The 27,491-nt window shown below is 38.3% G+C and overlaps 1 protein-coding gene across 2 annotated transcripts in view; it reads left to right on the forward strand.

Moving 5' to 3' along the window:
• Positions 1 to 450: 450 nt before the first annotated feature.
• The window catches only part of STAP1 (signal transducing adaptor family member 1), a 66,711-nt gene continuing 39,670 nt past the window's right edge, over positions 451 to 27,491 (forward strand). The window contains exon 1 of one of the 2 annotated variants that reach the window (XM_072620905.1): positions 451 to 750. In XM_072620905.1, coding sequence (XP_072477006.1) covers positions 631 to 750 — 120 coding nt within the window. In that variant the 5' untranslated portion in view covers positions 451 to 630. The remainder of the gene's footprint in view (positions 751 to 27,491) is intronic. The other variant, XM_072620906.1, reaches the window with a different exon arrangement.

Below are 27,491 nucleotides of genomic sequence, written 5' to 3' on the forward strand. Positions count from 1 at the left end.
AGTTTCCTCACTTCAGGATCAGCACTCTATCCACTGTACCACCTAGCTACCCCCTAAGGTAAGTGCCATAAGTATTATTTCTTGCACTTCACAGATGCAAGAAAACTAATTCATTAGTGCATGGTCACACTCCAAGTAAATGCTGGACATGGGAACTGAACTCAGGTCTCTCTTGATACTAAGGCCAGTGTGGCTTCTCTATTTCACAGCAAGACATATAGAACAGTTTTCAAGTGTTTTCCCAAGGTTCTCTCCTTCCCCGACACCACAAAATAGGGCAGCAGGTATTGAATTTCATTTTAATTCTGCCTCTTTAGTCCTAGGGTGGTGTTAATCTTTTGTTTATTTGCTCCTGAAGTCTCCCTGCCAGGGATGAATATAGTCAAATAAAAATAAACCTATTCCCATTCTTTCTCACATTACAAAAAAGAAAAATAGGAGCCTGGCAGGGGAGGGAGAGAGAAGGGGAGGGAGGGAGAAGGGGAGGGGTTGTTGAAAAAAAGCAAAACAAGTGCTGGGACTTCCTCTTTGCTCTGTTTTCCTATCACACCGGGGACAGAGAGCTGTCTTTGGGGGAGGCTAGAGACAGTTGATATCAAACTGTTCCCACGCACACAGAAGACTGAGGTTATGATGGCAAAGAAGCCCCCGAAGGCGGCCCCTCGGCGAATTTTCCAGGAGAGAATGAGGATCACATCCCTGCCCTTGTACTTTGAAGGCTATTTGTTAGTGAAGCGGGCAGAGCACCAGGTAAGGCGAGAGATCCTAATGCCCCAGGGCAAACTCCTGGCTGGGACTGCTGGTTTCTAAGAAGTCGCTAAAGATAAGTGGGATTGACGGGAAATTTAGGAGCTTTCCTGTGCTACTGCATGGAAATACACCTGCGCCGCCCCCCTTCCCCGTTATTTCGAGATAAAAATTTTGCATGTTTATAATTAAAATCAAATGGTTTGGATTTAAGAATACTTAGCTAATCATACTTTGGCATCTCATTTCATCAGCGTAGGGCACTCCTTGGGAGGAATTCCCTCTGTCTGGGAGGACTGGCGGTGTCTTTGAAATTGAAGGGTTTAGAGGAAGGCTGACAGGTGACGTGCGCATGTGGCAAAGCAGGGCTGGAGAGTCCCAAGGCTTCTGACACCTAGGCAAGTTCTTCAACCCTTGCACCATAGCTGGCTCTTCTGTAATTAGAATAGTGTGAAGTTTTGTCGGAAAAATCAGTAAAAGCTCATCAAAAAGACACAAAAGAATTTTAGCTTAAGAATGTTTTTAAATTTTCTGGTAGAGCCGCGCAATCTGTGTGCTATGGAGCAGGAAGAGCATTTAAATTTTATTGAGATTTATCCTGGCTCAGCTCTTTACAGGCTATGTAATCATGGACAAGCCATTTGACCTCATTGTACCTCAGTTTACTCATTTATAAAATCAGGAGATTAGCTTAGCTGACCTTTAAGACTTGTCTCATATCTAGAATATTTGATTCTGCTATCATAATGTCAGAGTTCTGTGTGCCAGGGAGAAAAAACATCAATAAATTGTGAAAGAATATTTGACCACTTTGGCTTCTGTTTTTGTCAGGAGCTCAGGGTTTAACACATGCATGCACACATATTTGTATACAATATACATACATACACACATATGTATGTAAATATGTAGTTAGATACTCTGAAGATATTATATATATATATGAAGAATACAGTCTAGTTTATATGTAATTACGTGGGATAAAAGAAAGATTTATAGAACAATTAAAATTTAGGTAATTACAATTTGTACATCTCTGTCTTAGAAATTCTAAACTTAGTAACCATCAACACAAGCAAATGTTTGTATGTATAAAGAACAAAATTATTAAACTTTGTTATGCTTTGTTTTAAAATTGTGCATATTAATTTATGGAGTTAGCAATAAAATATTGTTTGCATCCCTACTTTTTTCAATTCTTTTTATCTGAATTTCTCCACTATTATTATTTTCAAAAACAGTAGTCAATGTATGCATTGTTGTTTTAATTCTTTCTTCATTTTGAATGTCTTCATAAGCCTTTCAGTATATCTCTGTATTTTTCATATTTGCCATTTCTTATGACAGTACTACTTGTATTCATATTACTATTTCTTATATTAATTTATATTAATTTGTTTAGCTGTTCCTCAGTGGTTGGAGACATTGAGTTGGTTTTATTGTGAATAATGTTAAAATGTATATTTTTATGTCATCTTCCTACTTAACCCCTGCCCAATCAATGACATTTTTGGATTTGGGGATTGAGTCTAAGGATATGCATGGTTTTAAAATTTTGTATGATCCCACACTGTTTTCCAAAAAATGTACTGATTCCATGCTGCCCTGACACTGTAATGGCATGCTTATCTCTGCAGGTTTGGAACTTCATAATTTTTAGCCCAGCTAATTTAATTGGTGATTTTAATTAGCATTTCTTTTAAATAGATATTTAGGGTAGTTATTGAACATTTGTGGTTTTTAACTGCTTTTATTGTCATAAACTTAACAAACACCAAAAAATATAAATATTTCCCTAGAATAGAATAGGGAATAGATAAAGGAAGACTTCATATGAAATTGTGAATTTCTACAACGTACAACTTGGTTTTTATATGTACATTTTAAAGTTAGCATGAGAGTTCTAAAATAGGCCTGCTTGTCTTTTGAACTTCCTTCTGCTTTCTTCTATTTTTTCAAAACATTGATTGGTATTCTTCTCTTCCTTTCTCTTCCTTTTTTTTAGTCTTTTTTTTTTAGTAGATTAAAGACTCTTGCTAAACCAAAAGAAAAGAAATGAATGTAACCTTTTGCTTCTAGCACTGGGATTCTTCCATAACGTCCCTGATAAGACAGTCACCTATAGTAGGAACTCCCAGCAACCTGAGTTTGTTCTGGGTAGAAACCTCAGTGAATTAACCTAAAGCAGTATTTTTTATATGAAATGGAGTTCTTTGTCTGAGATCCAACTCAGCAATTGGGTCTTGCACAGCTGGTGTCACTCAATGGTTTAACACTTGGGTGTTAAACAATACATAAGAATAAATAAGGTAATTCTGTAGTTGGATTTTCTTTAATATCATTTTCACTGTCCTCCAATCTCCCTCAATTCCCTCCCCAAAGTAAAAGCCCTCCCATATACAAAATAAGCACATTTAGTCAAATATATATATTACCCATATCTGAACATGTGTGTCTCAGTCTATACCATTACTTATGCCTAGAGATGGGAACCATGATTCATCATCATCAGTCTTCTGGAGTCATGGTCAGTCAATCGTATTGATTATAGATCTTGTCTTTCAAAGAGGCTTTCCTTTACAATATTATATAAATTGTTTTCCTGGTTCTTCTCATTCATTCTGCATCAGTTCATATGAGTATTCCCAGAGTTCTCTGAATCTATCCCTTTCATAATTTCTCATGCACAATAATATTCTATTAAATTCATGCCAAAATTTGTTCAGCCATTTCCCAAATGCTTGACACCCACTTTGTTTCCAATTGTTTGCCACAATAGAAAATGCTTCTAAAATATTTTGTGCATATTGGTCCTTTCCCTCTTCTTTTATCTTTTTGAGATGTAAAACTGGTAGTAGTATTATTGTATTAAAAGAGTAAGCAAAATTTATTGACTTTTAGGCTAACTAATTTATATCAACATATGATTGGGGGGAGTGTTGTGAGCTATAGAATTACCTCTCAGTGCTACCTCTGGAACCTTGAGGGAAAATGTCGAAGATGAACTCTGGGGTCCTACAGTGCCAGTGTGACTAGAAGCTAAAAAAGTACTTACAGAGCTTGTGCTACACAAAGACCATCAAAAAGAAAATACTTTCTGCTGTCAGTGTTATAAACTGTATTCCAACGTGGTGGAGGGAGGGCGAGAGAGAAAAAACAAGGTGTACTTAGATAAATCAATATATACAAAGTTATTTGGGGGAGAAAGGAAAGAACAACACTAATAACTAATAACAATAAATAGAATTACTAATAAATAAGATCAGGAAAGGAAAGCTTTTCCTTAGGAGATGTGACTGAGCCTTGGAGTGAGCTAAGAATTTCATAGGATGAGAGGAGGGGGAAAAATTTCATTCCAGGCATGGAGCTTATACTGTGTGAAGTCAAAGAGGCAAGAGATGGAATGCTGCATGTAGGAAATAGCGGGTAGGTTAGGTTGACTGGAATATAGAATGGGGAGTAATGTGAAATCATTCTAGAAAGATACATTGGAGCCATATTGCAAAGAGTTCAGAGTGCCAAACAGAGAAGTTTGTAATTTATCTTGGAGGCAATAGAGAAACCAAATCTTCTTGAGCAGGGAAGTTGTGTGGTCAGACCCGTGGAAGAAAAGAAATAGGAGGTATCTTTTCTGCTAGAGTTTTTCAATCCAAAATCACAGAAATGAAGACAAAATCATCTAGGCAACCGAATGTTAAAAGAGGATGAGCCCCCAGAGATCTAGGGTCCCGTAGCATGATCAAAAAAAGATTACAGTTTCTTTGAACAAAAACACCATCCGAGTGAAAGCAAGCCAAACCACTCACCACCTGAAGGAGGTCTCCCTAAAAAGAAATGGATCCGATTCTGCACATCTAACAAATAAAGACACTACTTACCCTTTCAGAATCAGAGTCAACTCATCACATTTGTAAGGGAAGAAAGCTCAAGAGTCAAGTGATAGGGAAGAGGCTGGGGGAAATCATTTAATAGCATCTGAACCAGCTGCCCAGGGTAGAGAGCATGGGCACCTGGGAGAGAAGTCTGTTGTGGGGATAGCAGAGTTGGTCCAAACACAATATCCAAGTTATATTTAGTCATGTGGTTTTTGTCTGCACGTGCTGTCATACTGTACAGACACTACAGGGCATGTTGAAATGTGCTCCTGATTGGACTTTGTCATTGAGACTATAAACTTCCACACCAGGGGTAGAGTAAAGGGGAAAGGGCTTCTCAAAGTACCAGTCACTAGTGAGTGCAGGGAAGTTTTTCAAAAGTACCAAATCATTTCCTTGACTGGGGGAATGGATCTAACTTACAAATTTGTGTCAATAAATTTTTGAATTTAAGATTTTTATCAGTGTCACTTATGGCCTAGGGTGGGAAAAATGTGCTCTGTGGCACAAGAGAATACCAGTTGTGGACTTAACTGAAGCCAAATTCATTCTAGGGGCAGGCCTGACCTCTACAGAAAGAGAATCTGGCCTTTCTCATACTCTGGCTCATTCAACCCTGACCCCAGAATAGAAAGAACTCCAGGGAAAATCTCTTAACACTTAACTATGGCTCATGTCTCAGAGTCTTCCCAAATATATTAACTTCTAGAAAGCTACTCAGTTTACGAAGTAGCAGATACCAGGTACAGGACCACTATTTATTTCCTCTGCTAAAAAAGAAATGCATAAAACACAAAAGACTAATAAGTACATGTCATCAAGTACTTAAACATGAAACAGGAACCCATCATTCTCATTATATTCTCTAGAGAAGTAAAAACTCCCAGGTGATCTGTGTAACTGCTGAAAAGATTTTCATTTTCCTCTTGGATCTATATTGTCTGAACAGTAATTCATGGTGTATATCTTCTGGCTAGCCAAGCATACGTGACTCATCCTCCTCCTCATCTTCTCTAAGAAGGATCTATCTGGCCAATAACTCCAGACCCTTTAGGTCATGTGGTAGCCATCATCTCAGGATCTTTATTTGGTCACCTGTGCTCAGGGGGAAAAAATGCCAAGTGGAGGAGGTAGCTAGAGCTTTAAGATCCATTGTCAGTCTCACCAAGGCAAGCACATATGTGCCATGGGTATGTAACTACCATATTACTACTAGAAAGTGAGGGAGAGAAATTCTGTCTTCCCCTATCACTAACTTCAAGGGATGGTTGTCAGAGTCCCAAGGCACATGCTTGAAAAGAGAGGAAAAAAGGGAGAGACCAGAGATCATTTTTTTTAAAGCCTCCATGTGAGGCAGCTTTTCCACTTATCCCTGACATATTTTCCAAGGGTAGGAACCATATGGACTAAGAAGTAGTTTCCAGTCACATATATCCCTTTGCAAGGGGATGAAGCATGGGCATATTCTCATGCATGCTTCCTGGGATAACCTTCCTCAACACAAAGTTCAAATCCATGTGGTCCAATATACGATTGCTGCATATTCTCAGTTATCCCAAGTACTTTAGAGTTGAGCAACTCCATGCATGCTCTAGGAGGTGACCCCTATAGGTTCCAGCACAGCATTTCAAGGTACCCTTATTATGTCAGAAATGTTCCTGACTCTGCTTATTTCCCTTTTTGTTCTAGATGCATTGCTTTTTTGTTATACAGAAAAACTATTTTTCTGTTATTAAATCCATTTATTTTATCTCCTATAATTTCTTTTTGAGAAAATAAGTTTTCTTTAAAACTGTGGAAAAATTAATTCCATGTTCTAATGTTTTTATAATTTGTTTTTTAAAAATGTGTATCAATTCACTTTGAGTCACCAACCATTAACATTACTATGTGCCAAGCAATGTGATGAGCTAAGTCCTGAGAATACAGATAAAAGTAGAAAAACAATCCATGTCCTCAAGGAGGGATTTCCTTTCTATATTGTATTCTAATTGGGGAAAACAACACATAAAAGGAAGCTGAAAGCAAGGGTGAAGAAGGTATCCACATGGGGTGATGGTAGAAAAAGTCTAGAGAGTCAGGAGTGGGTAGACCCTGGAGAGGAATGAAGACATGGCTTGCCTGGACATTTCCCTTAAAATGGAGTTTTCCAGAGAAACAAACCAATCAAGGAGCCACAGGGGCAGAGTATACTTCCATTGTGAGAAGACCAGGGATGAAGTGAATTTTCAGGGTAAGAAGACTTGTGTGGCATGGTAGAGAAAGTCCAGAGGAAATTTACAGATGAAAAAATGCCTTCTACCAATGCAAGTCAGTACCTTCTCTGCAAGTTCTCGTTTTAGAGAATGCTTGGGGCACTAAGAGGTTAAGGGACTTCCTGAGGATCACAGATCCAGGAGATGTCAGAGGCAGGACTCAAACCTAGTTCTTCCAGGCTCATCAAGACAAGCTCACCATTCAGTGTACTACACTGCCTCATGATAGAATAATTGTGTTATATGGAACAGAATATGGATCTAATTCCATCCCCTGCCACTGTTATCTAATCTTTCTACAGTTATTAATGAATAAAAATTCCTTTCCTCAATGTCTTATGATCTTAGACTCTTCAAACATATCTATTACATAATTTTGGTTATAATTTTGAATTATGACCAAAAGAATTTGTCAGTTTTTCTACTTTTCATTCAATTCCAGATAGTTCTGCAAATTATTATGTTATGGTGCCTTTTGATATTTGACATTGCAAGTCCCTCCTTTTCATGATTATCGTTAATATTCTTTTCCATTTCTACCTTTATGTATTTTTTTCATGCAATCTCTCCTCTTTTTTTCCAGTCTCTTAAGAAAGACGCGACCTTTCTCCTTGCCAAGGCCAACCTCCCATATGCTCAGTTGATCCCTTTCTCCTCCTATCACCAAACACCAAAACAACAAACAAACAAAAAACGCCAAACAACAATAACAAAAACCATACAACAGAACACAAAAAGAAGGTTTCACCTGAAACTGTGAATCTCCATCTCAACTATAAAGCAAATTTTATGGATCACTTTCAAAACTTTCCTTCTTTTCTGTGCTACTTTTTTTTCTCTGCACTTGTTTTAGGTGTCTCCCCAGTCCATCACTTCTGTCAGGAGTTGGGTACCATGGTTCATCATATGTCTTCCAGACATGATTGATCATTGCATTGACCACAGTCCTCAAGTTCTCCAAAATTGTTTTTCTTTGCAATATTGCTGTCTTCATATAAAGTATTCTTCTGATTCTGTTCTGTTCACTTCATTCTGTGTTAGTTCATGTTACTCAGGAGTCTCTGAAATGGTCTTTCACTATTTCTTAGGAAAAAATAATATTCTTTTTACATTTTTTTGTCACAATTTATTTAGCCATTCCCCAAAATACTGCCTTAAATTTTAGAATTTTGCTTCTCTTTCCCCCTCCCTTTTTAGCCTTTTCATGAAATTTGTTTTGATTAAGACGGTTCCCTCCCAAATAGTTTCCTCCCTACTATTCCCTCTCCTGCCCCAGTCTTACTTTTTTCCATGTTTAGTTTGATGTATTTTTACACTAAACTCTGTATGTGTCCACCCTCCTCTATTCATTTAAGATAGGTGCATCTGATACTCACTCCCTCTGCCCCTTCCTCATGTTTATTTACCTTCTCACATCCTCAATTATGAGAAAGAGCAAATTTCACCTCCTTATTCTTCCTTTCTATGCTATTGTATTTCGTTTACCCCACTCCGTTTCTCCTCTTAAAACTCTCAGAACAGGACCAACACACTTCTAGGACCTCCAATTCTTCTTTATCCTCTCTAATTCACACTGAGAATATTAAAGTTCTAAAAGAATGCTTGTTCCTTTCCCCACTATTTCAAGGTTTGCACTGCCTCGTCATATAAGTCATTCTCTGGATTCTTTTCTTTCCACTTCAAATTTAATTCAGTTTTGGTCTTTTCTTTTAAAAAGTCTGAAAATCCCCTATTCTTTTTTTCTTTTTAAAGCATCATTTACAAGATAATTTTATTTTTCCTCCTCCCTCCCCAAAACAGTGTGCAATCTGATCTAGGCGATACATGCACAATCATATTAAATATATTTCCACATTAGTCATGTTGTGAAAGAAGAATCAGAACAAAAGGGAAAAATCATGAGAAAAAAAGAGAAAAAATAGTATGCTTCGATCTGTATTTAGACTCCATAGTTCTTTATCTGGATGTGGATGGCATTTTCCATCATAAGTCTTTTAGAATTGTCTTAGATCTTTTTATTACTGAGAAGAGCAAAGTCTGTCAAAGGTGCTAAGATCCATATATCCAGCCTTAAATTCTCTCTTGAGCTCCACTTTCACATTATCAATTGCTTGTTGACCATCTCTAACTGGAAATCACATAAATATTTCTAGAGAAGATGGCTGCCTGAACTGGAGGCAAACTGCCAAGCTTCCATGTGCCTATTCCAGCAAAACACTGAACTTCGCATCAGGCCAAATAAAGATCAAGCAATCCAATGATAAAATGCATGTAATGAGATTGTTCTCCACATATAGCATGAAGATACTGTAGTGTGGCTTGAAGGATGGCCAAACAAACATCTCTAGCCTCTTCTCTCCCCTGCCCTTTTCCAAAGGAGAATTTAATTCCTGCCAGGAGGGGAGGCAGTTCAGACAGCCATCTTCTCTAGAAGTATTTATGTGATTTCCAGTTAGTGATGTTCAACAAGTAGGTGATAATGTGAAAGTGAAGCACAAGAAAGAATTGAAGGCTGAATATATAGATCTTGGCACCTGCAAAGAGATGATTATTGAACCCCTCAGATCTGATGACATTACCAAAAGAAGTTATAGATGTGTAACTGATGTGGGACCAGAACAGAGCCTTGGGGCCACCCACAATTCAGGGGAAAGACATGGAGGATGATGCAGCAAAGGAGACTGAGAAATGGTTAGACAGGAGAAGTGGTGAGAAGGTGTAGAAGAACAATGAAAATGGAAAAAAAGAAAATAGAAGTAGGAGAGAATTTATTCAACAAAGAGATGATGGTCAACAGTGTCCAAAGTTTCAGAAAGGTAAAGAAAAGGCTGTTAGATATAGCAATTAAGACATCCTTGATAACCTCAGAGAAAGCAGTTAGATTTGAGTTGTGAGGTGTGAAATTAAATTACAAGGAGCTGAGAGGTAAGAATGAATTGGGAAAGTAGAAGCAAAAGAGTATATAAGGCTTTATGGAGGGGTTTGACTGTGGAATTTAGAGGTCAATACTTCCTATTTAAAACAATTGTTTTTTTTAGCTAGGTGCTAGTTAGGTCATTTGTGGTTTGTCCAGGATGTGGGTATGGGAGGGGAGATGTCCAAAATACTTTTCTAACTCAAAACTCTCTTTTGCTATCACTGTCCTTATAAGCACTTTCAACCCCAGTCATCCTTCTATTTCTCTTCAAGATGATGCTACCAAATGGTGGGTGCAGGAGCTTACCTTATGACCCAACCATGGCAGAGCAGATAAATGATCTCATCTCCAACATTTGTTAAGATGAGAGAGAAACTGAGGCAGAAGGAGGCATAGTAATGATTTTTTTTTTAACATTTATTTTCACAAAATTTTGGGTTACAAATTTTCTCCCCTTTTATCCCCTCCCCCCCAACCCAAGCCTTCGAATTGCCCCCGTGACCAATCTGCTCTCCCCTCTATCCTCCCTCCCTGCCCCTGTCTCCGTCCTCTCTTTTGTCCTGTAGGGCCAGATAGCTTTCTTGACCCCTTAACCTGTATTTCTTATTTCCCAGTGCTAAGAACATTACATTTGATCCTAACACTTTGAGTTCCAACATCTTTAGCTCCCTCCCTCTCCACCCCTTCCCCTTGGAAGACAAGCAATTCAATATAGGCCAAATCTGTGTAGTTTTGCAAATGATTTCCATACTAGTTGTGTTGTATAGGACTAACTATATTTCCCTCCATCCTATCCTGTCCCCCATTACTTCTATTCTCTTATGATCCTTTCCCTCCCCATGAGTGTCGACCTCTGATTGCATTCTCCTCCCCATGCCCTCCCCTCCATCCTCCCCCCCACCCTGCTTGTGCCCCTGTCCCCCCCTCTCCTGTATTATGAGATAGGTTTTCCTATCAAAATGAGTGTGCATTTTATTCTTTCCTTTAGTGAAATGTGATGAGAGTAGACCTCATGTTTTTCTCTTGCCTCCCCTCTTTATCCCTCCACTAATAAGTCTTTTGCTTGCCTCTTTTATGAGAGATAATTTGCCCCATTCAACTTCTCCCTTTCTCCTCCCAATATTTCTCTCTCACTGCTTGATTTCATTTTTTTTTTTAAAGATATGATCCCATCCTCTTCAATTCACTCTGTGCACTCTGTCTCTATGTATGTGTGCGTGTGTGCATGTGTGTGTGTGTGTACTCCCACCCAGTACCCAGATACTGAAATGTTTCAAGAGTTCCAAATATTGTCTTTCCATGTAGGAATGTAAACAGTTCAACTTTAGTAAGTCCCTTATGACTTCTCTTTGCTGTTCACCTTTTCATGGTTCTCTTCATTCTTGTGTTAGAAAGTCAAATTTTCTTTTCAGCTCTGGTCTTTTCATCAAGAAAATTTGAAAGTCTTCTATTTCATTGAAAGACCATTTTTTCCCCTGAAGTATTATACTCAGTTTTGCTGGGTAGGTGATTCTTGGTTTTAGTCCTAGTTCCTTTGACTTCTGGAATATCCTATTCCATTCCCTTCGATCCCTTAATGTAGAGGGCGCTAGATCTTGTGTTATCCTGATTGTATTTCCACAATGCTTGAATTGTTTCTTTCTAGCTGCTTGCAATATTTTCTCTTTCACCTGGGAATTCTGGAATTTGGCCACAATGCTCCTAGGAGTTTCTCCTTTTGGATCTCTTTCATGCGGTGTTTTGCGGATTCCTTGAATATTTATTTTGCCCTCTGGTTCTAGAATCTCAGGGCAGTTTTCCTTGATAATTTCATGGAAGATGATGTCTAGGCTCTTCTTTTGATCATGGTTTTCAGGTAGTCCCAGAATTTTTACATTGTCTCTCCTGATTCTATTTTCCAGGTCAATTGTTTTTCCAAGAAGGTATTTCACATTATCTTCCATTTTTCGAATCTTCATGCTATGTTCTGTGATATCTGTCTTTCTCATAAAGTCCTTAGCGTCCATCTGTACCATTCCAGTTTTGAAAGATCTATTTTCTTCAGTGAGCTTTTGAATCTCCTTTTCCATTTGGCTAATTCTGCTTTTGAAAGCATTCTTCTCCTCATTGGCCTTTTGAACCTCTTTTGCCAATTGAGTTAGGCTAGTTTTCAAGGTGTTAATTTCTTCACCATTTTTTTGGTTCTCCTTTAGCAGGGAGCTGATCTGCTTTTCATGCTTCTCTTTCATCCCTCTCATTTCTCTTCCCAGTTTTTCCTCCACCTCTCTAACTTGATTTTCAAAATTCTTTTTGAGCTCTTCCATGGCCTGAGCCCACTTGGTGGGCTGGGACACAGAATCCTTGATTTCTGTGTCTTTGCCTGATGGTAAGCATTGTTCTTCCTCGTCAGAAAAGAAGGGAGGAGGTGTCTTTTCTCCGAGAAAGTGCCCTTCAATAGTTTTATTTTTTTTCCCTTTTCTGGGCATTCTCCCCAGCCAGTGGCTTGACCTCTGAATATTCTCCTCACACCCACCTTGCCTCCTGGTCCTCCCAGCCAGCATTTGGGGACTGAGATTCAAATGCTGCTTCCCGCTTTAGGGCCTTTGGCGGGGGCAGGGCTGCTATTCAGTGTGAGAATTAAGTTCAGATGGTCAGGTCGGGGCAGGGCCGCCTCTCAGGCTCCGTTCCCTCAGGGGGTTTATGCACAGACCTTCCACAATGGATCCAGGCTCCCGCCCGCTTGGGGAGCTTGGGGAGCCCCTGTCTGCAGCCGCCTCTCAGCTTCTATCTCCCGGGGGGGGGGCCCGAGCCATGGGGGCACCCCACTCCCCGCTCGACCCGCCAAAGAGACTCTCTCACCGACCCTCGCCACCTGTGGGTGGGGGGGCTTGTGCCGCCGCTGGAGGTCCCCTCCCCGAAGCTTGCTCGGATCTGTACCTCCCGGAGCTGTGGCAGCAGCAGGTCTGGGCTGGGCTCCGCGTCTGCAGCGCGACGGACCTTTTGCGAGAGGTTTGCAGGTCTCTCCGGAACAGAAATCTCCCTCGCTCCAATACTCCGTGGCCTCTGGGTGCAGAATTCACGGCGAGCTGGTCCCCTCTAGCCGTTCTGTGGGTTGTGGGCTTGGAGCTATGTGTATGTGCGTCTCTCTACTACGCCATCTTTCCATAGTATTGATTTTTTAAAAATAATTTTATTTCAATTAGGAAGCATTCATTTTCTTTCCCAATTACTTCCTCCACCCCCATATGAAAAAGAAAGAAAAAGAAAAATCAAGCCCATTTAACAAATATGCATAGTCAAACAAAACAAAGTCTCACGTTGGCATGTCCAAAAATGTTTCATTTTTTCTCTGTTAGGAGATGAGTCATTGGATTGGTCATTTCATAGTTCAGAGTTCTCAAGTCTTTCAGAATTACTTGGTGTTATAGTATAAATTGATCTCCTGGTTCTGCATACTTTACTCTTTATCATTTCATACAATTCTTCTCAAGTTTCTCAGAAACCATCAGTATTGTCTTTTCTTAGAGCATCATAGTACTCCATTACATTCACATACCATAATTTTGGGGGGCATATCCCAGTTGATGGGCACCCACTAATTTCTAGTTCTTTGCCACTATAGAAACAGCTGCTATAAATTTTTTGTACATGTTGGTTTTTTTCTCTTTTCTTTGATCTCTTTGGGGTATTGCTCCAGTGATAGTATTGCTAGGTCTAAGAGTATGCACAGTTTGGTGAATCTTTGAACACAGCTCCAAATTACTTTCCAGAGTGGCTGAACCAACTCAAAGCTCCCATCATAAGACATTAGTGTGGGTTTCTTCTGCAGCCTCTAAAACATTTGTCACTTTGTATTTTTTCCCTATTTTTGCCAATATGATGGATGTGAGAGGGAATTATTAGTAATTTGAAGAACTTTTTCATATGACTGTTGATAGCTTGTGTTTCTTCCTTTTGAAAACTGCCTATTCATATCTTTTTACCATTTATCATCTGGGAAATGGGGGAGTATATTATTGGATTGTGTCTCCCTCTTACCCAGTTACCTATTTTAGCCTTCTTGCACTTTTTGTACTTGTCTTTTGGGAAGGCCTAAGCTACAGGGAACAAGGTACCTATTTATATTAGTGGAGAACTGATGCTTCTGATGGATCTCCCCATTCTGGACTGAATGGTGGCTGGTATGGAAAAGCAGGGCAACCTCATCTTTTTTTTTCCTTTTTCTCTGCACAGATACCCAAGTTGGGCCTAACAGGCTGATTAAAATATTGGGGCCTACCCCTCCACTCTACTCTGGGCTTCGGCTTAGGTGGATATAAGGTCAAGCAAAGTAGGATCTTTTGCTGTTTTTTGTTTTAGTATAATCAAATGCTTCTAGTTGAATAATGTGATTAAAGAAGATCTCCCCCATACATTAATGAACCTGGGAAGACTTATAGGATGGTCCACAGTTTTTGTTAAGTTTCTAATGAAGCACTGGTTCTCAAGGGTTGTGATGTCCTCTGGCTCTAAAAAATGTATAAATACTCTGAAGATACTTCTGAAATACTGTGAGATTTTACTTTGAGGCTTAGTTTTTAGAAGAAGGTTTGGGTGCCAGAGACTCTGGGAAGCAGAGTCTAAGCTAAGCAGCCTCCAGGCTTTGAAAACCCAGATGTTGGTGCTTCCCTCTCTGGTAGCTGTGGTCAGACAGTTGGATCTGTCTGTTGATCTATGATGTACGTATCACTTATGTCAGACATTTGGAAGCATGTCTGTGGATTTTGATTTCTCTGTATTTTCTCTGAAGTTTAGGGTGCTGACATTTTCCCTTGATTTAAGTGAATGATACATGTGCTTGATTCAAGTGATTGTTGACCCTTCTAAAGTTGTCTTTCCTTTTATAAATGCAGATCTAAGAACCTGTGATAGCAGGCCTCCCTGTGCATGTCGGGGTGTTTACTGCTACAGTGGAAAGTATCAAGTTTTATTAATAAGACTTACAAGAAAAGAGGATATATCTGTCTCCAACAAGTTCAGTTCTCGGTAGAAGGACAGTACCTAGAGTGTTAGTGGTCCTTTCCCTTTCAAATTCTAGGGGCTGGCATCATTCTCCCAGTAGGTGCTGTCCTACTGTGACAAGATTCACAACCATATCTCTGCATATTCACTGTTGGATAAATTTCCCATCTTGGCCAAAGTCTTTTTTTCCTTATTCTGGTTATGGCTCTGTCAATCTCATTTGTCTGGGAAATATAGGTGACATTGTCTATATGTAAAGGGGAGAACTCACTAACTGTTTAAGGCTCTTAAAATTAATTAGGTTTTCTGAATCTGAAAATCTGCAATTATAATTATATTTTGTAGCTCTTCGATGAAACACATAAATATTACTCCTCTCAGCTGTTTTATAGGTGGTCAAACTGAGATTGGTTAAATTACCCATTTATGGTCAATAATAAGTTATGAAAAATGAATATATTATGGTCATACTAGAGTAACTGGCTACAGCTATGATCTGACCAGTATGGGTCCTCCTTCTATCAGTGAAGATTGTAACCCTTCTTCATACGACTCTGTTGGGTTTATTTGAGGTTTGTTTTGAAACTGCATTGCTACCCATCAGTTTGGCAAAGATGACAAAAATGGGAGATGAGAAAGTTACTTAACTGTACAACTACTTTAACTACTACTGCTTGGTCTATACTGCAAAGAGATAAAAAGAAAGGGGAAAAGGATCTATATGTATAAAAAATTTTGTAGTAGCTTTTTTGTTTAGTAGCAAAAAAAAAAAAAACAACTCTGGAAATTAAGGGGAGTGCCCATCTATTGGTTAATGGCTAAGCAAATGATGATTTAAGAATGTAATGGAGTGCTTTTGAACCATAAGATATTGAGTTTCAGAGAAAACTAGGAAGACCTAAATGAACCTATAGAGAGTCAAGTGAACAGAACCTGGAATACAATTTATATAATAACAATGACATTATAAAGAAAGAAATAAGAATTCTGATCAATGAGAAGAAATCTAATCAGTGTGATTGATTAGTTCAGAGAACTGAAGATGGATCATGCTACCTACCTCCTGATGGATGATGGACTCAAATGTAGAATGAGAATTTAGTTTGGTTGACTACCAATATTTTGTTACAAGGGTTTTGTTCAATTGGGAGGAGGTAGGAAAGGGAAAATATAAATAATTCTTAATTGATAATAAAATTTGAAACCTGCACATACTTCTGATATTTATAATGATATGCAGAGTCAACTAATTCGCTCCATCCTTATAAAAATGATAAATTTAACAAATACCAAATAAAATGTCATTTCTATTAAGTAGTAGAACAGAAAAAAAGGAATTGTATACAAAACTGAATTTCTATTGTGTAGAGTTTTTTAAATATATAGTAATTTTATAAATGTATATGGAAAAAATTAAATTAAAAAATACAACTTTCAAAGTTGTTCTGCATGTCTGTGATTCTCTCTGGCCTTTCTTCTGCTCTTTCATGTGTACTTTAAAAAAATTAGGGCAGCTAGGAGGCACAGTGGATAAAGCACTGACCCTGTAGTCAGGAGGATCTGAGTTCAAATCCAGCCTCAGACATTCAATATTTACTAACTGTGTGACCCTGAGCAAGTCACTTAACACCAATTGTCTCACCAAAAAAAAAGTGTCAGTGAAAAAGAAAAAAGAAAAAATCAAAAATGCTTCCAACGAGTCTTTTTTCTTTCTGTTTTGGCTACTCTGTTCCTGTGCAAATCTCCTTCCCATGTAACCCCCAGATTGAAAAAGGAAAAGACAAAAACCAAGTCCTCAAAATATTGCATAGTCAAGCAAAAAAAAATTCTTGAGTGTGTCCAAAGATGTATATCCTATTCTCCATCCTGAATCTATCATGTCTCCTAATTTTCTACTAATGATAGGAAACACTCAATAGATTTGACTCCTTCAGTAGAAAAGTAAAATACTAAAGGCTAATCTTTCCCTTATTTCTCATGTAGTAATTCAATTGAAATTCTTTTCTTTGACTTGCAGTAATAAATTTAATTCAAAATTTTTTTGTACTTTAAAAAAAACCCTGTCCTCAATACTTCTTTTTAAAAACTTCCTTTGTGTGAAGTGAACGGAGCCAGGAGAACACAGTACACAGCAATGTTTTACTATGTTCAATGGTTAATGACTTTAGCTATTTTCAGCAGTGCAATGTTCCAAGACAATTACAAAGGACTTATGTTTAAAAATGCTCCCCACATCCAGAGAAAGAACTTAATGGGTCTGAATGTAGATTGAAGCATACTATTTTTCACTTTTTTTTTGGTTTTTTTTGTTGTTGTTGTTCTTTTGGTCTGTGTCTTCTTTTACAACATGACTAATATGGAAATATATTTTGCATGATTGTGCATGTATAACCTATATACCACCTCAGATATCGGAGAGATGAGGAAGTAAAGGAGAAAATTTGGAACTCAAAATTTTTTTAAAAGAATGCTAAAATTGTCTTTACATATAGTTGGGAAAAATAAAATGTTATTTTGAAAAAAAAACTTCCTTTGAAATTCTTTTTAAAAACTTCCATACAGAGTAATCTATAAATATATATATATATTTCAAGATTTTAAGAACTACTTAATTTATTTGTCTGAGTATCTCTACTGCTGAGCCATTTATATTTTTTGGCTGCTATATCCCACTGTTGAATCTTGAAATTTGAAACGTACAGTACCTTAAAACTTCCAGGTCTTTTCATATGAACTGTTATCTAGTCATACCTCCCCCTGTCTGAATTTGTAAAGTTGAAGTTGTTTTTGGAGTCTGTGCAGTGATTTACATATGCCTTTAATTATACTAAGTTCAGTTCATTATTCTAGTCTGATGAGATCCTTTTTGGATCAGATTCAGCCATCTGATCTGTGGATCTGTGGACTATCCTTCCCAGCTTCATTTCATTTAAATCTGATTTGTATGTCATCTATACCTTCATCCAAGTCACTGATAAAAATGTTGAATAGCAAAGGGTCAACAGCAGACTACTGTGTCATTCAGTTAGCTCAAATCCTCCTTGTGAAACGAAGAGGATGAACTGAGTGATCTCTAAGGTTCTGTCCAGTCCTCCCAATCTCTCAAGTTCTCTATTCACAATTCACATAAACTTTATTGCTATCCAAACACATCACTGAAACTCAAGGAAGAGTTCATGATCTGTTGACTTTACACTCTCTTATCTCTGTTATTTGGTTTCTATCTATGGCTGAAATTCTCAGAGTTTTCAGTTTTGCTGTTTGTCTTCATGGGCTGCCTTTGCTCTGAATTTTGCTCTGTGTCTGGTTGTTTCCAAATGGTGACCGCTTGAAACACATGATCATATAACAAAATTATATGAATATAATTATAATGTGATGATTTTGCTCAGCTTGCTTGGATTATCAGCTATACATATAGTAGAGATTTGAGTTTTCTTTTGTCACCTGTCCCCTGCACATAAAGATCCTAGCTTACCAGAATGTCAAAAAGTTTAGCTTCAGTGCTAGGATGCTTACTAGACTCCTAGATATTGTTGAAACTTCTCTTGAGAAGTACAAGCATGGATATGTTGGAGCCAGTTCATTTGGACTCCTGCGAGCAAATTGTTAAATTTTCACTCTTAATATTTATAACATTGAAAACATTAATTGCTACAAGTCATGGCTTGATTTATTGATTTTTTAGTTTTAAGAAAATGATAGAGAAAAAACATAAATTCATCTTTAACCTAAAAGTGAGCTGAGTGCATGTTATTTGAAAAATTCCATTGTTCAAACACTTACCAGCATGCTCCAGATACAAATGTTAAACTGTGTGTGTGTGTGCGAGAAAAAATGAAATTAGAAAAATGGACAAAATCAAAACAAAACAAAATGTTACAAATTATCGTACAAGTCCATAAAATTTCTGTTATTTATGTGTTAACTCTTATAAAAGTATACATTACACTTAACACAATAATGCAAACATCATCTTCATTTTCATATCCCTTTTGATCTGGTGTATGTATTTAGTTGGAATTTTTGCTGTTACTGTTGTCTTTAATTTTGTAGTGTAGTTAGAGTATATATTGTTCTTTTGGTTCTAATTTCTTCACTCTATAGCACTTCATATAAGTATTCCATATGGCTTTCAATTCTTCATATTTATAATTGCTTGTGTAATAATGGTCATTTACATTCATAACCTATAATTTGTCTAACCATTTCCTAGTCTTTGGATATCTACTTTGTTTCTAATTTTTTCATATTATAAATAGTACCGTTAGCAATATTTTGACACAGATACTTTACTAGTAACCTTCTTGAGGTAAAATGCCAAATTAGGTACACTGGATAAAAGTATGTACATTTTTCAAATTCTTATTGTATAATTCCATATTACTTTCCAAAACCAAGAAACATTTCTACCAGCCACGTAATACCATTTTGTTTTATAACAGCCACCTTGGCAGTGAATTTTATCCTCTTTTATTATCTTCACCAACAAAATAAAAGTTTTATTGACAAATTTTGGAGGCCTGAGGATGTAACAATACTGCTTATCAGGTCAGGAAATTATGGTCTATCTTAAGACTTTTGGTCCAGGTCCAAGGTCTCTTTGTCGAGACCTTATATCCATTGATATTCTGCCTTGACTTCATTTCCCAGTGGTTATTCTATTTCCACCTCCTCTTATTCTCATGATCCAAGTGATGCTGAACTCTGATTATTAAAGAACAAACTATTTTTCCAGATGTCTTCTGTGTCATCTCCATTTACCTCAACCTTACTTGAACCTCATGTCCTACTATTGAGCTATCCAGCCCTTTATCTATGCTGCCTGGAATTCCCACTCTATAATGAACAAATTTCTTTTCACTTTAGACATTTTCCTCTCTTGCTTCTTCTTCTTATGGCAACCACTGAGATGTGGCTTCTCAGAGATGATACTGTATCTCCAGCCCTCCTTTTCAGTACTGGTTGTACCTTTTCTCCATCTCCCTGACTCACTGGTCCCAACTGGGAGTCAGAATATTACATTTTCTCCATTGCCGTTTCCACCAATCAATCAGAAAAAATACATGACTATTTCCATGTACAAAGTAGAACATAAAAAGAGGATTGTATATGTAACTGAATCTTTTCCCATAGTTTTTTTCAATATATCAAAATTCAACAAACTACTTTCAAAACTGACCTGCTTATGTTTCCTTCTGAATTTTCTTCTGAGCTGTTCTTTAAAAAAAATGTTTCATTGATAAACTTTTTTCTTTTTCTTTTTTTTGGGGGGGGGAATCACTATTGCTATTCTCCCCCAAATTAAAAAACAACAACCACCACTTTGTAATAAATAAGCATAATCAAGCAAAACAAATCTATACAGTAACCATATCTTTTGTCACCTTGAGTCTATCACATCTCATAAATTCTCTGGTGTTGTGTTGGTCATCACTTTGATTAGAATTCTTAAGTCTTTCAAAGTCGTTTTTCTTTACAACATTTTTGTCATTGTGTAAATTATTCTTCTGATTCTGCTTACCTCACTGCATCCATTCACTCAAATCTTTCCAGGATTCTCTGAAATTGTCTTTTATCATTTTCTGTTCAACATTCCCTAATTTATGGGCATCACCTTAGTTTTCAGTTCTTTGCTGCAACAAAAAGTGCTGCTACAAGTACTTTTGTACAAATAGGTACTTTTCCTTTCTCTTTGCTCTCTGGCAAATAAGCCTAAGTGGAATTGCTGAGTCAAAGCATTTGCCCAGTTTAGTGACTTTTGGGGCATTGTTCAAAATTGCTTTCCAGAATGGTTAGACTAATTCACAGCTCCACTGGATTGAAGAATGTGGGGATGGAGATCTAATGTGTATGAAACCTGGAAAGGTTTGTGCAGACTTTTCAATACTAAACAGAGGATTTTGTACTTGATCTTGGATGTAATGGGGAGTCACTGGAGTTTATTGAGTAGGAGGGAGGAGTGACATGATCAGACTTGCAGCTTAGGAAAATCACTTTGGTAGCTGAGTGGAGAATTGATTGGAGTGGGAAGAGACTTGAGGCAGGCAAATCCACGCATAAGGCTATTGCAATAATCCATTGATGGGGGCCTCAATTAGAATGTCAGAAGAGATAAGGGAATATATTTGAGAAACTGATAGGCCTTTGCAACAGATTTAGATATGGGGTGTGAAAAAAAATGAGGAGTTGAGGATGACCCCTAAGTTGTGAGCTTGGGGGGACAGGGGAGATGCTGCTGCCCTGGACAAGGAAGATAATAAGTTCAGTTATATATCAGATCTTTATCAGAGAAACATTCTACAAAGAATTTTCCCCCCAGCTCTCATTTCCTCTCTTAGGTCTCCCTTTACACAGAAGCAGGTGGTAAAAGAGAAGGAGTGTGATCTAAAACCAGTGGTTTATAACTGAAGCAATATGCTTCCGTCCCTTTGCTCTTCCTGTCTCCGCCTTGATTAGCTCCTAATCACTGGATCCGATCTTATCTTTCCCCCCTTTTAGTAATGGCTTACCATTTTACCTATCTCAAAGTCCTGTGGCAACAGGCAAATGACGAAGCACCAGGTATGGATGCATTGGGAGCTGTAGTCACAGTCCTGTACACAGACAGCCCAGGCCATAGGATTATTTCTCATAGGAAGCAGCAGTGGGATTCTGCAGCCCTCTGGGTGTCTGGCAGCCTTTTAAGGATCACACTATTTACCTCCTGGTGGAGGGAAGGGGCTAAAAAAGGTGCCCTAAAAATTGTCTGCTTACCCAACCTTGGTCTGATTATCACAGCAGGTTGGGAATCCCACTCTGGTTGAAACACCAAAAAATGTACAAAAACATCTGCAAAGACAATTTCACTCACCAGCAGCACGTGGAATGTGCGCACACTTATAGACAACACAAAATCCAGTGAAAGACGAGCAGCTCTTGTTGCAAGAGAACTCAACAGGTATCCCATCCAAATAGCAGCTCTGAGTAAAATAAGGCTGGCAAATGAAGGCCAGCTTACTGATGTTGGAGCTGGATATATGTTTTTCTGGAGTGGCTGCAGTGAAGGGGAGCATTCAAAACTAATCAACAAGCTTGTATGCCTGCCAAAAGGAGTGAATGACAGGCTCATGACAACACGATTGCTACTTGCAGAAAAGTGTCTTGCCACCATCATCAGTGCATATGCTCCTACCATGATGAACCCTGATGAGATCAAAGAAAAATTTTATGACGATCTGGAGAAATATCAATGTGCCAAAAGAGGACAAGCTTCTAATTCTGGATGACTTTAATACTAGAGTCAGTTCAGAGTACCAGATGTGGCAGGGAGTCCTAGGGAGGAATCGAGTTGGAAACAGCAACAACAGTGGTCATTTACTGCTGAAGACTTGTGCATCTCATGACCTTCTCATCACCAACACTGTCTTCTATTTACCTAAATACAATAAAACTTCATGGATGTACCCTTGTAGCAAACATTGACCTCTAATAGACTGTCATTACAAGAAGAGAAAGACAGGATGTGAGAAAGACAAAGGCAATGTGTGGTGCAGAGGATGTATCCTAGACCTATCCTCTCCAAACTAATATTCACATTAAACAAAAGTGGCTTCCCTAAGGCAAAATGACTACCAGAAGAATTAATGTCAACAAATTAGAGCTCTTCTTAGAACAGCAACAGTTTGTTGTTAACTTGGAGCGAAAGTTGAGCCAACACTCAGTTGGCAACAGTAGAGTAGAAAAGGAGTGGGCAGCTTTTAGAGATTTGGTGTATAACATTGCATTTGTTCACCTGAGTCAGAACACTTGGAAACACCAAGACCTGTTTGATGAAAATGATGGAAAAATTCATAAGCTACTAAATGAAAAACAAGAACTCTATAGGGTTTACCAGCAGGATAGTTCATCCATTTTTAAGGAGGCAGTATTTAATTTTATCAAAAGTAAAGTATAAGCAAAGCTTAGAGAGATGCAAGATTCTTGGCTCAGCAAAAAGGCAGATGGTATTCAGTTTTAAGTTGATAGTAATCATCCAAAGTGCTTTTACGATGACTTGAAGGCTATATATAGGGCAAAAACCTGTGGTGCATTCTCAACTACTCAGTGCTGATGGAGTCACATTGGTTAGTAATAAGGACATAATCCTAGAGAGATGGTTTGAATACTTCCATAGTGTTCTCAACCGACCATCACCAATCAGTGCTGCAGCCACTGACCATTTACCTCAGGTAAATCCTGCAATCCCTCCCTACCTGAAGTTCCAACTGAAGCAGAGGTTTTGAATGCTATTAGGCTCCTTTCATGTGGCAAAGCACCTGGTGCTGATTCTCTTCCAGCTGAGATTTACAATGTAGGGGGACCATTGCTCATACAAAAGTTGACTGAAATTTTCCAGGTTATATGGCAAGAGGAGGTTATCCCCCAGGAGTTCACGGCTGCCTCCATTGTCCATCTCTATAAAGGTAAAGGAAATAGATTGTCCTGTGACAATCACAAGGAGATCTCTGTCTTGGTCATTGCTGGCAAGATTCTTGCCAGAGTCCTCCTTAATTGGCTGATCCTTCACCTGGAAGATGGTCATCTATCTTAGAGTCAGTATGGCTTCAGAAAGGGCTGAGGAATGGTCAATATGGCATTTGCTGCCCAACAACTCCAGGAGAAATACCAGGAGCAGAACAGAGGTCTGCCCACAATGTTTGTAGATCTGACCAAGGCCTTTGAAGGCAGTCATGAAGGCTTATGGAAAAATTATGTAAAAATTGACTGCCCAGAATTCATCAGCATTATACATCAATTTCATGATTACATGTTTGTTTAGATTCTAGATAATAGACAATGCTTTGTGCTTTCCCAGTCACTAATGGAGTGAAACAGGGCTGTGTGCTTGCTCCCATGATTTTTAGCATGATGTTTTCAGCTATGTTGTTAAATGCTTTCAATGAGGATGAACACAGCATCAAGCTTAGCTACCACACTGATGATAAATCCTTCAACTTGAAAAGAGTACAAGCCAAAACAAAAGTGGAGGGAGTGTTGGTGCATGACTTTCTGTTTGCAGATGATTATGCACTCAGTGCAGCCTCTGAAGCTGAGATGCAACAAAGTATGGATCAGTTTTCTGCTGTCTGTGCTAATTTTGGCCTAACAGTGAACACTAAGAAAACACAGATGTTACATTAGCCACCACCACACCATTCATATGTGAAACCATCAGTAATAGCAAATGCAGAAGTTCTGAATGCTATGGATAAGTTCCCTTACCTTGGTAGTATACTTTCCAGGGAAATATACATTGATAATGAGAGCTAGATCAGTGTTTGGGAGGCTATGAAGGAAAGTATAGGAGAGAAGTGATATTAGATTGACTATCAAACTGAAAGTCTACAGAACCATAGTGCTGACCTCATTGTTGTATGTCTGTGAAACCTGTACAGTATACTAGACCCATGACAGGAAATTGAATCGCTTCCATTTGAATTGTCTTAGGAAGATTCTGAAGATCACCTGCAGGATAAGGTACCAGACACTGAGGTCCTTACTTGAACTAAACTGCCTAAACATTCAAACTCTGCTTTAGAAAGAACAATTCCAATGAGCTGGCCATGTTGTTCAAATGAAAAACGTACCCTTGCCAAAAAGACTGTTCTATGGAGAATTCACACAGGGCAAGCACTCACATGGTGGTCAGAAAAAGTAATACAAGGACACTTTCATGGTCTCTCTCAAGAACTTTGGATTTGATTGTGGGACATGGGAGGCACTGGCACAGGACCACTCAGCAAGGTGTGCCCACATCAGAGAAGGTGCTGTCCTCTATGAGCAAAACAGAATTGAAACAACTCAAAGGAAACACAGGATGCACAAATTTAGAGTATCCACCCCAAATGTTCATGCAGATTCTTTGTGCCGAATCTGTGGTGGAGCATTCCAAGCTCATATTGATCTGATCAGCCATAGTCGGACACATGGAAACTTGACTCCAGCATAGTGATGTCATTTTGGTCCCCTTCAAGAATGAAGGACAACAAGCAACCAGACAGTATTGGCTTCAGGATCTATAATCTGAATTATTCTTAGATGTTAGTTGCTTTCCTTTGCCTTTGGATTCCTGTATTCCAAGCTCTTTGCTGCCAGGTCTATTGTGGTCCTACAGGGTTCCTTGGTTCTGGAACTCTTTCTTTCTGGTTGTTTACAAACCTTTTTCTTTGACTTGGAAACTCTGGGTTTTGCTTATGACATCCCCAGGGCTTTTCCTTTCTGGATTCCTTTCAGGAGGTGATCGGTGGGTTCTTTCTATCTTCACTTTTCCTTTGAGATTTAATGGATTTGGGCAGTTTTCATTCATGATTTCTTAAAATATAATGTCTAGCGTATCAGTGAATGATTTCTATTTTGTCTATCTTAGTTTTCAGGGAGTCTATTTCTTGAGTTTCTGCTTGCAGTTGTTACGTAGTTACTTGCCACTTCTCTCTTGGGAAGTCTCTAGATTTGTAGTAATTCTTGATAACGGTTTTCTTTGATTTATTCATTTCTCCAGACTAAGTTCCTAAACTGGGACTTTCTTTGTACCAGGATAAGCTGTGCTCCTCTGCAACACTTTTGAGTGAGGTGATCAGCTCTGCTTGGTCTCACATTTCCTTTCTCCCATCTTATTGTTATTGCTAACAATTTGTAGAACTATGTCAAGTAATAGCAAGGAAAGGGTCAACAATCTATTTCCACTTCTCCCTCAGACTCTTAAGATTTAGAACTGAAAGGAACAACCTCTTCATTTTACAGATAAGAGAATTGAGGCCAAAAGAAGGGAAGGAACTTGCACAAGGTCAGTATTACAATGTAGGTCATTTTTGCCTTCCACTACACTACACTACACTACATTAAGAGCTATTAACTGTAGCAGTCCTGAAGTTTGAAAGACTTGGTGAGAATTGTTCTTTTGTATGGATTTTTTTCTTAGTTTTCAACATTCACTTTTATAAGATTTTGAGTTCTAAATATTTTCCTGCTCCCCTATTCCCCCTCCCCAAGACAGTATACAATCTGATATATGCTATACATGTATAATCATACTAAATGCATTTCCATGTTAGCCATGTTGTGAATGAAAAATAAGAACAAAAAGGGAAAACCATGTGAAAGAAAAAAAAGACAAAGAAAATAGTATGCATTCATCTGTATTCAGACTTTAAAGTTCTTTCTCTGGATATGGATAGCATTTTCCATCATGAGTCTTTTGGAATTGTCTAAGATCATTGCATTGCTGAGAAGAGCTGTCTATCAAAGTTGTTCATTGCACAATGTTGCTGTTACTGTATAAATCTTCTCCTAGTTCTGCTCGTTTCACTCACCATCAGTTCATGTAAGTCTTTTCCAGATTTTTCTGAAATTCTCCTTCTCATCATTTCTTATAGAACAAAAGTATCCCAGTACATTCATATACCATAACTTGTTCATTCATTCCCCAATTGATGGGCATCCCCTGAATTTCCAATTCTTTGCCACCACAAAAAGAGCTGCAATAAATATTTTTGTACATGTGGGTTCTTTCCCCTCTTTTATAGTCTCTTTGATATATAGACCTAGGAGTGATTAGTTGGTTGGTTGCTGTCCTTCATCTTCAGAGAGGGCCAAAATGACATCACCATGATAAAGTGAAATTTCAATGTGTCCAACTGTGGCTCAGAAGACCAATATGAGCTCAGAATGCTCTACTACATGTTGGGGACAGATAGTCCATGTGAATATGCACATCCTGCATTTACTTTGTGCTGTCTCAATTTTACTTTACTCAAAGAGCACAGCACCCTTTCTTATATGGGCACATCATGATGAGCGGTCCTGTGCCAGTGTCTCCCATGTTGCACAGTCAAATCCAAAGTTCTTGAGAGAGACCTTGAGAGTGTCCTTGTGTTGTTTCTTCTGACCACATGTGATTCTCTGCCTTATGTGAGTTCTCCATAAAATAGTCTTTTTGGCAAGCGTACATTTTGCATTCGAACAATATGGCCAGTCCGTCAGGAGTTAGTTTGAATATCTGGCAGTTCAGCAAGGGCGTCAGTATCTGGTACCTTATCCTGACAGGTGATCTTCAGAAACTGGAACACTAGTGAAATTTGGAACTATGTCCAAAGGGCATGCACAATTTTATAGCCCTTTGGACATAGTTCCAAATTGTGCTCCCAAATGGTTGGATCAGTTCACAACTCCACCAACAATACATTAGTGTTCCAATTTTCCCACATCTTCTCCAACAATGATTTTCTTATTTTGTCATGTCAGCCAATCTGATAGGTGTGATGTGGTATCTCAGAGTTGTTTTGATTTGCATTTCTCTAATCAATAGTGATTTAGACCATTTTTTTCATATGACCATAGACAGCATTAATTTCTTCATCTGAAAACTGCTTGGGCATGTATTTTGAGTGTGAGAATGTTGTTTGAGGAAGCAAAGAGCCTCAGAAACAGATTGCAAGAGCTATACTCACCGGAAGAGCACTTAATTAGTTTTATCTTAGTCTCCTTAGAATTGGCAGCTTCCCAGGTTCTGTCCCTTACTCATAACAGAAGAATAGTCTCATGATGAATGAAGTTCATCTTCTTAGATATACATTAACAGAACATGTCCTTAGGTCCAATGCAATCTTCAGGAAGATATGTAAATAATAGATAGGCAGGAATAATACTAACCAAACAAAGCCCTTTATGTTTCCATAGCACTTTAAGGTTTCCCAAGTA

The sequence above is a fragment of the Notamacropus eugenii genome, chromosome 6 (genome assembly GCF_028372415.1).
Source record: "Notamacropus eugenii isolate mMacEug1 chromosome 6, mMacEug1.pri_v2, whole genome shotgun sequence".
Lineage (NCBI taxonomy): Eukaryota > Metazoa > Chordata > Mammalia > Diprotodontia > Macropodidae > Notamacropus > Notamacropus eugenii.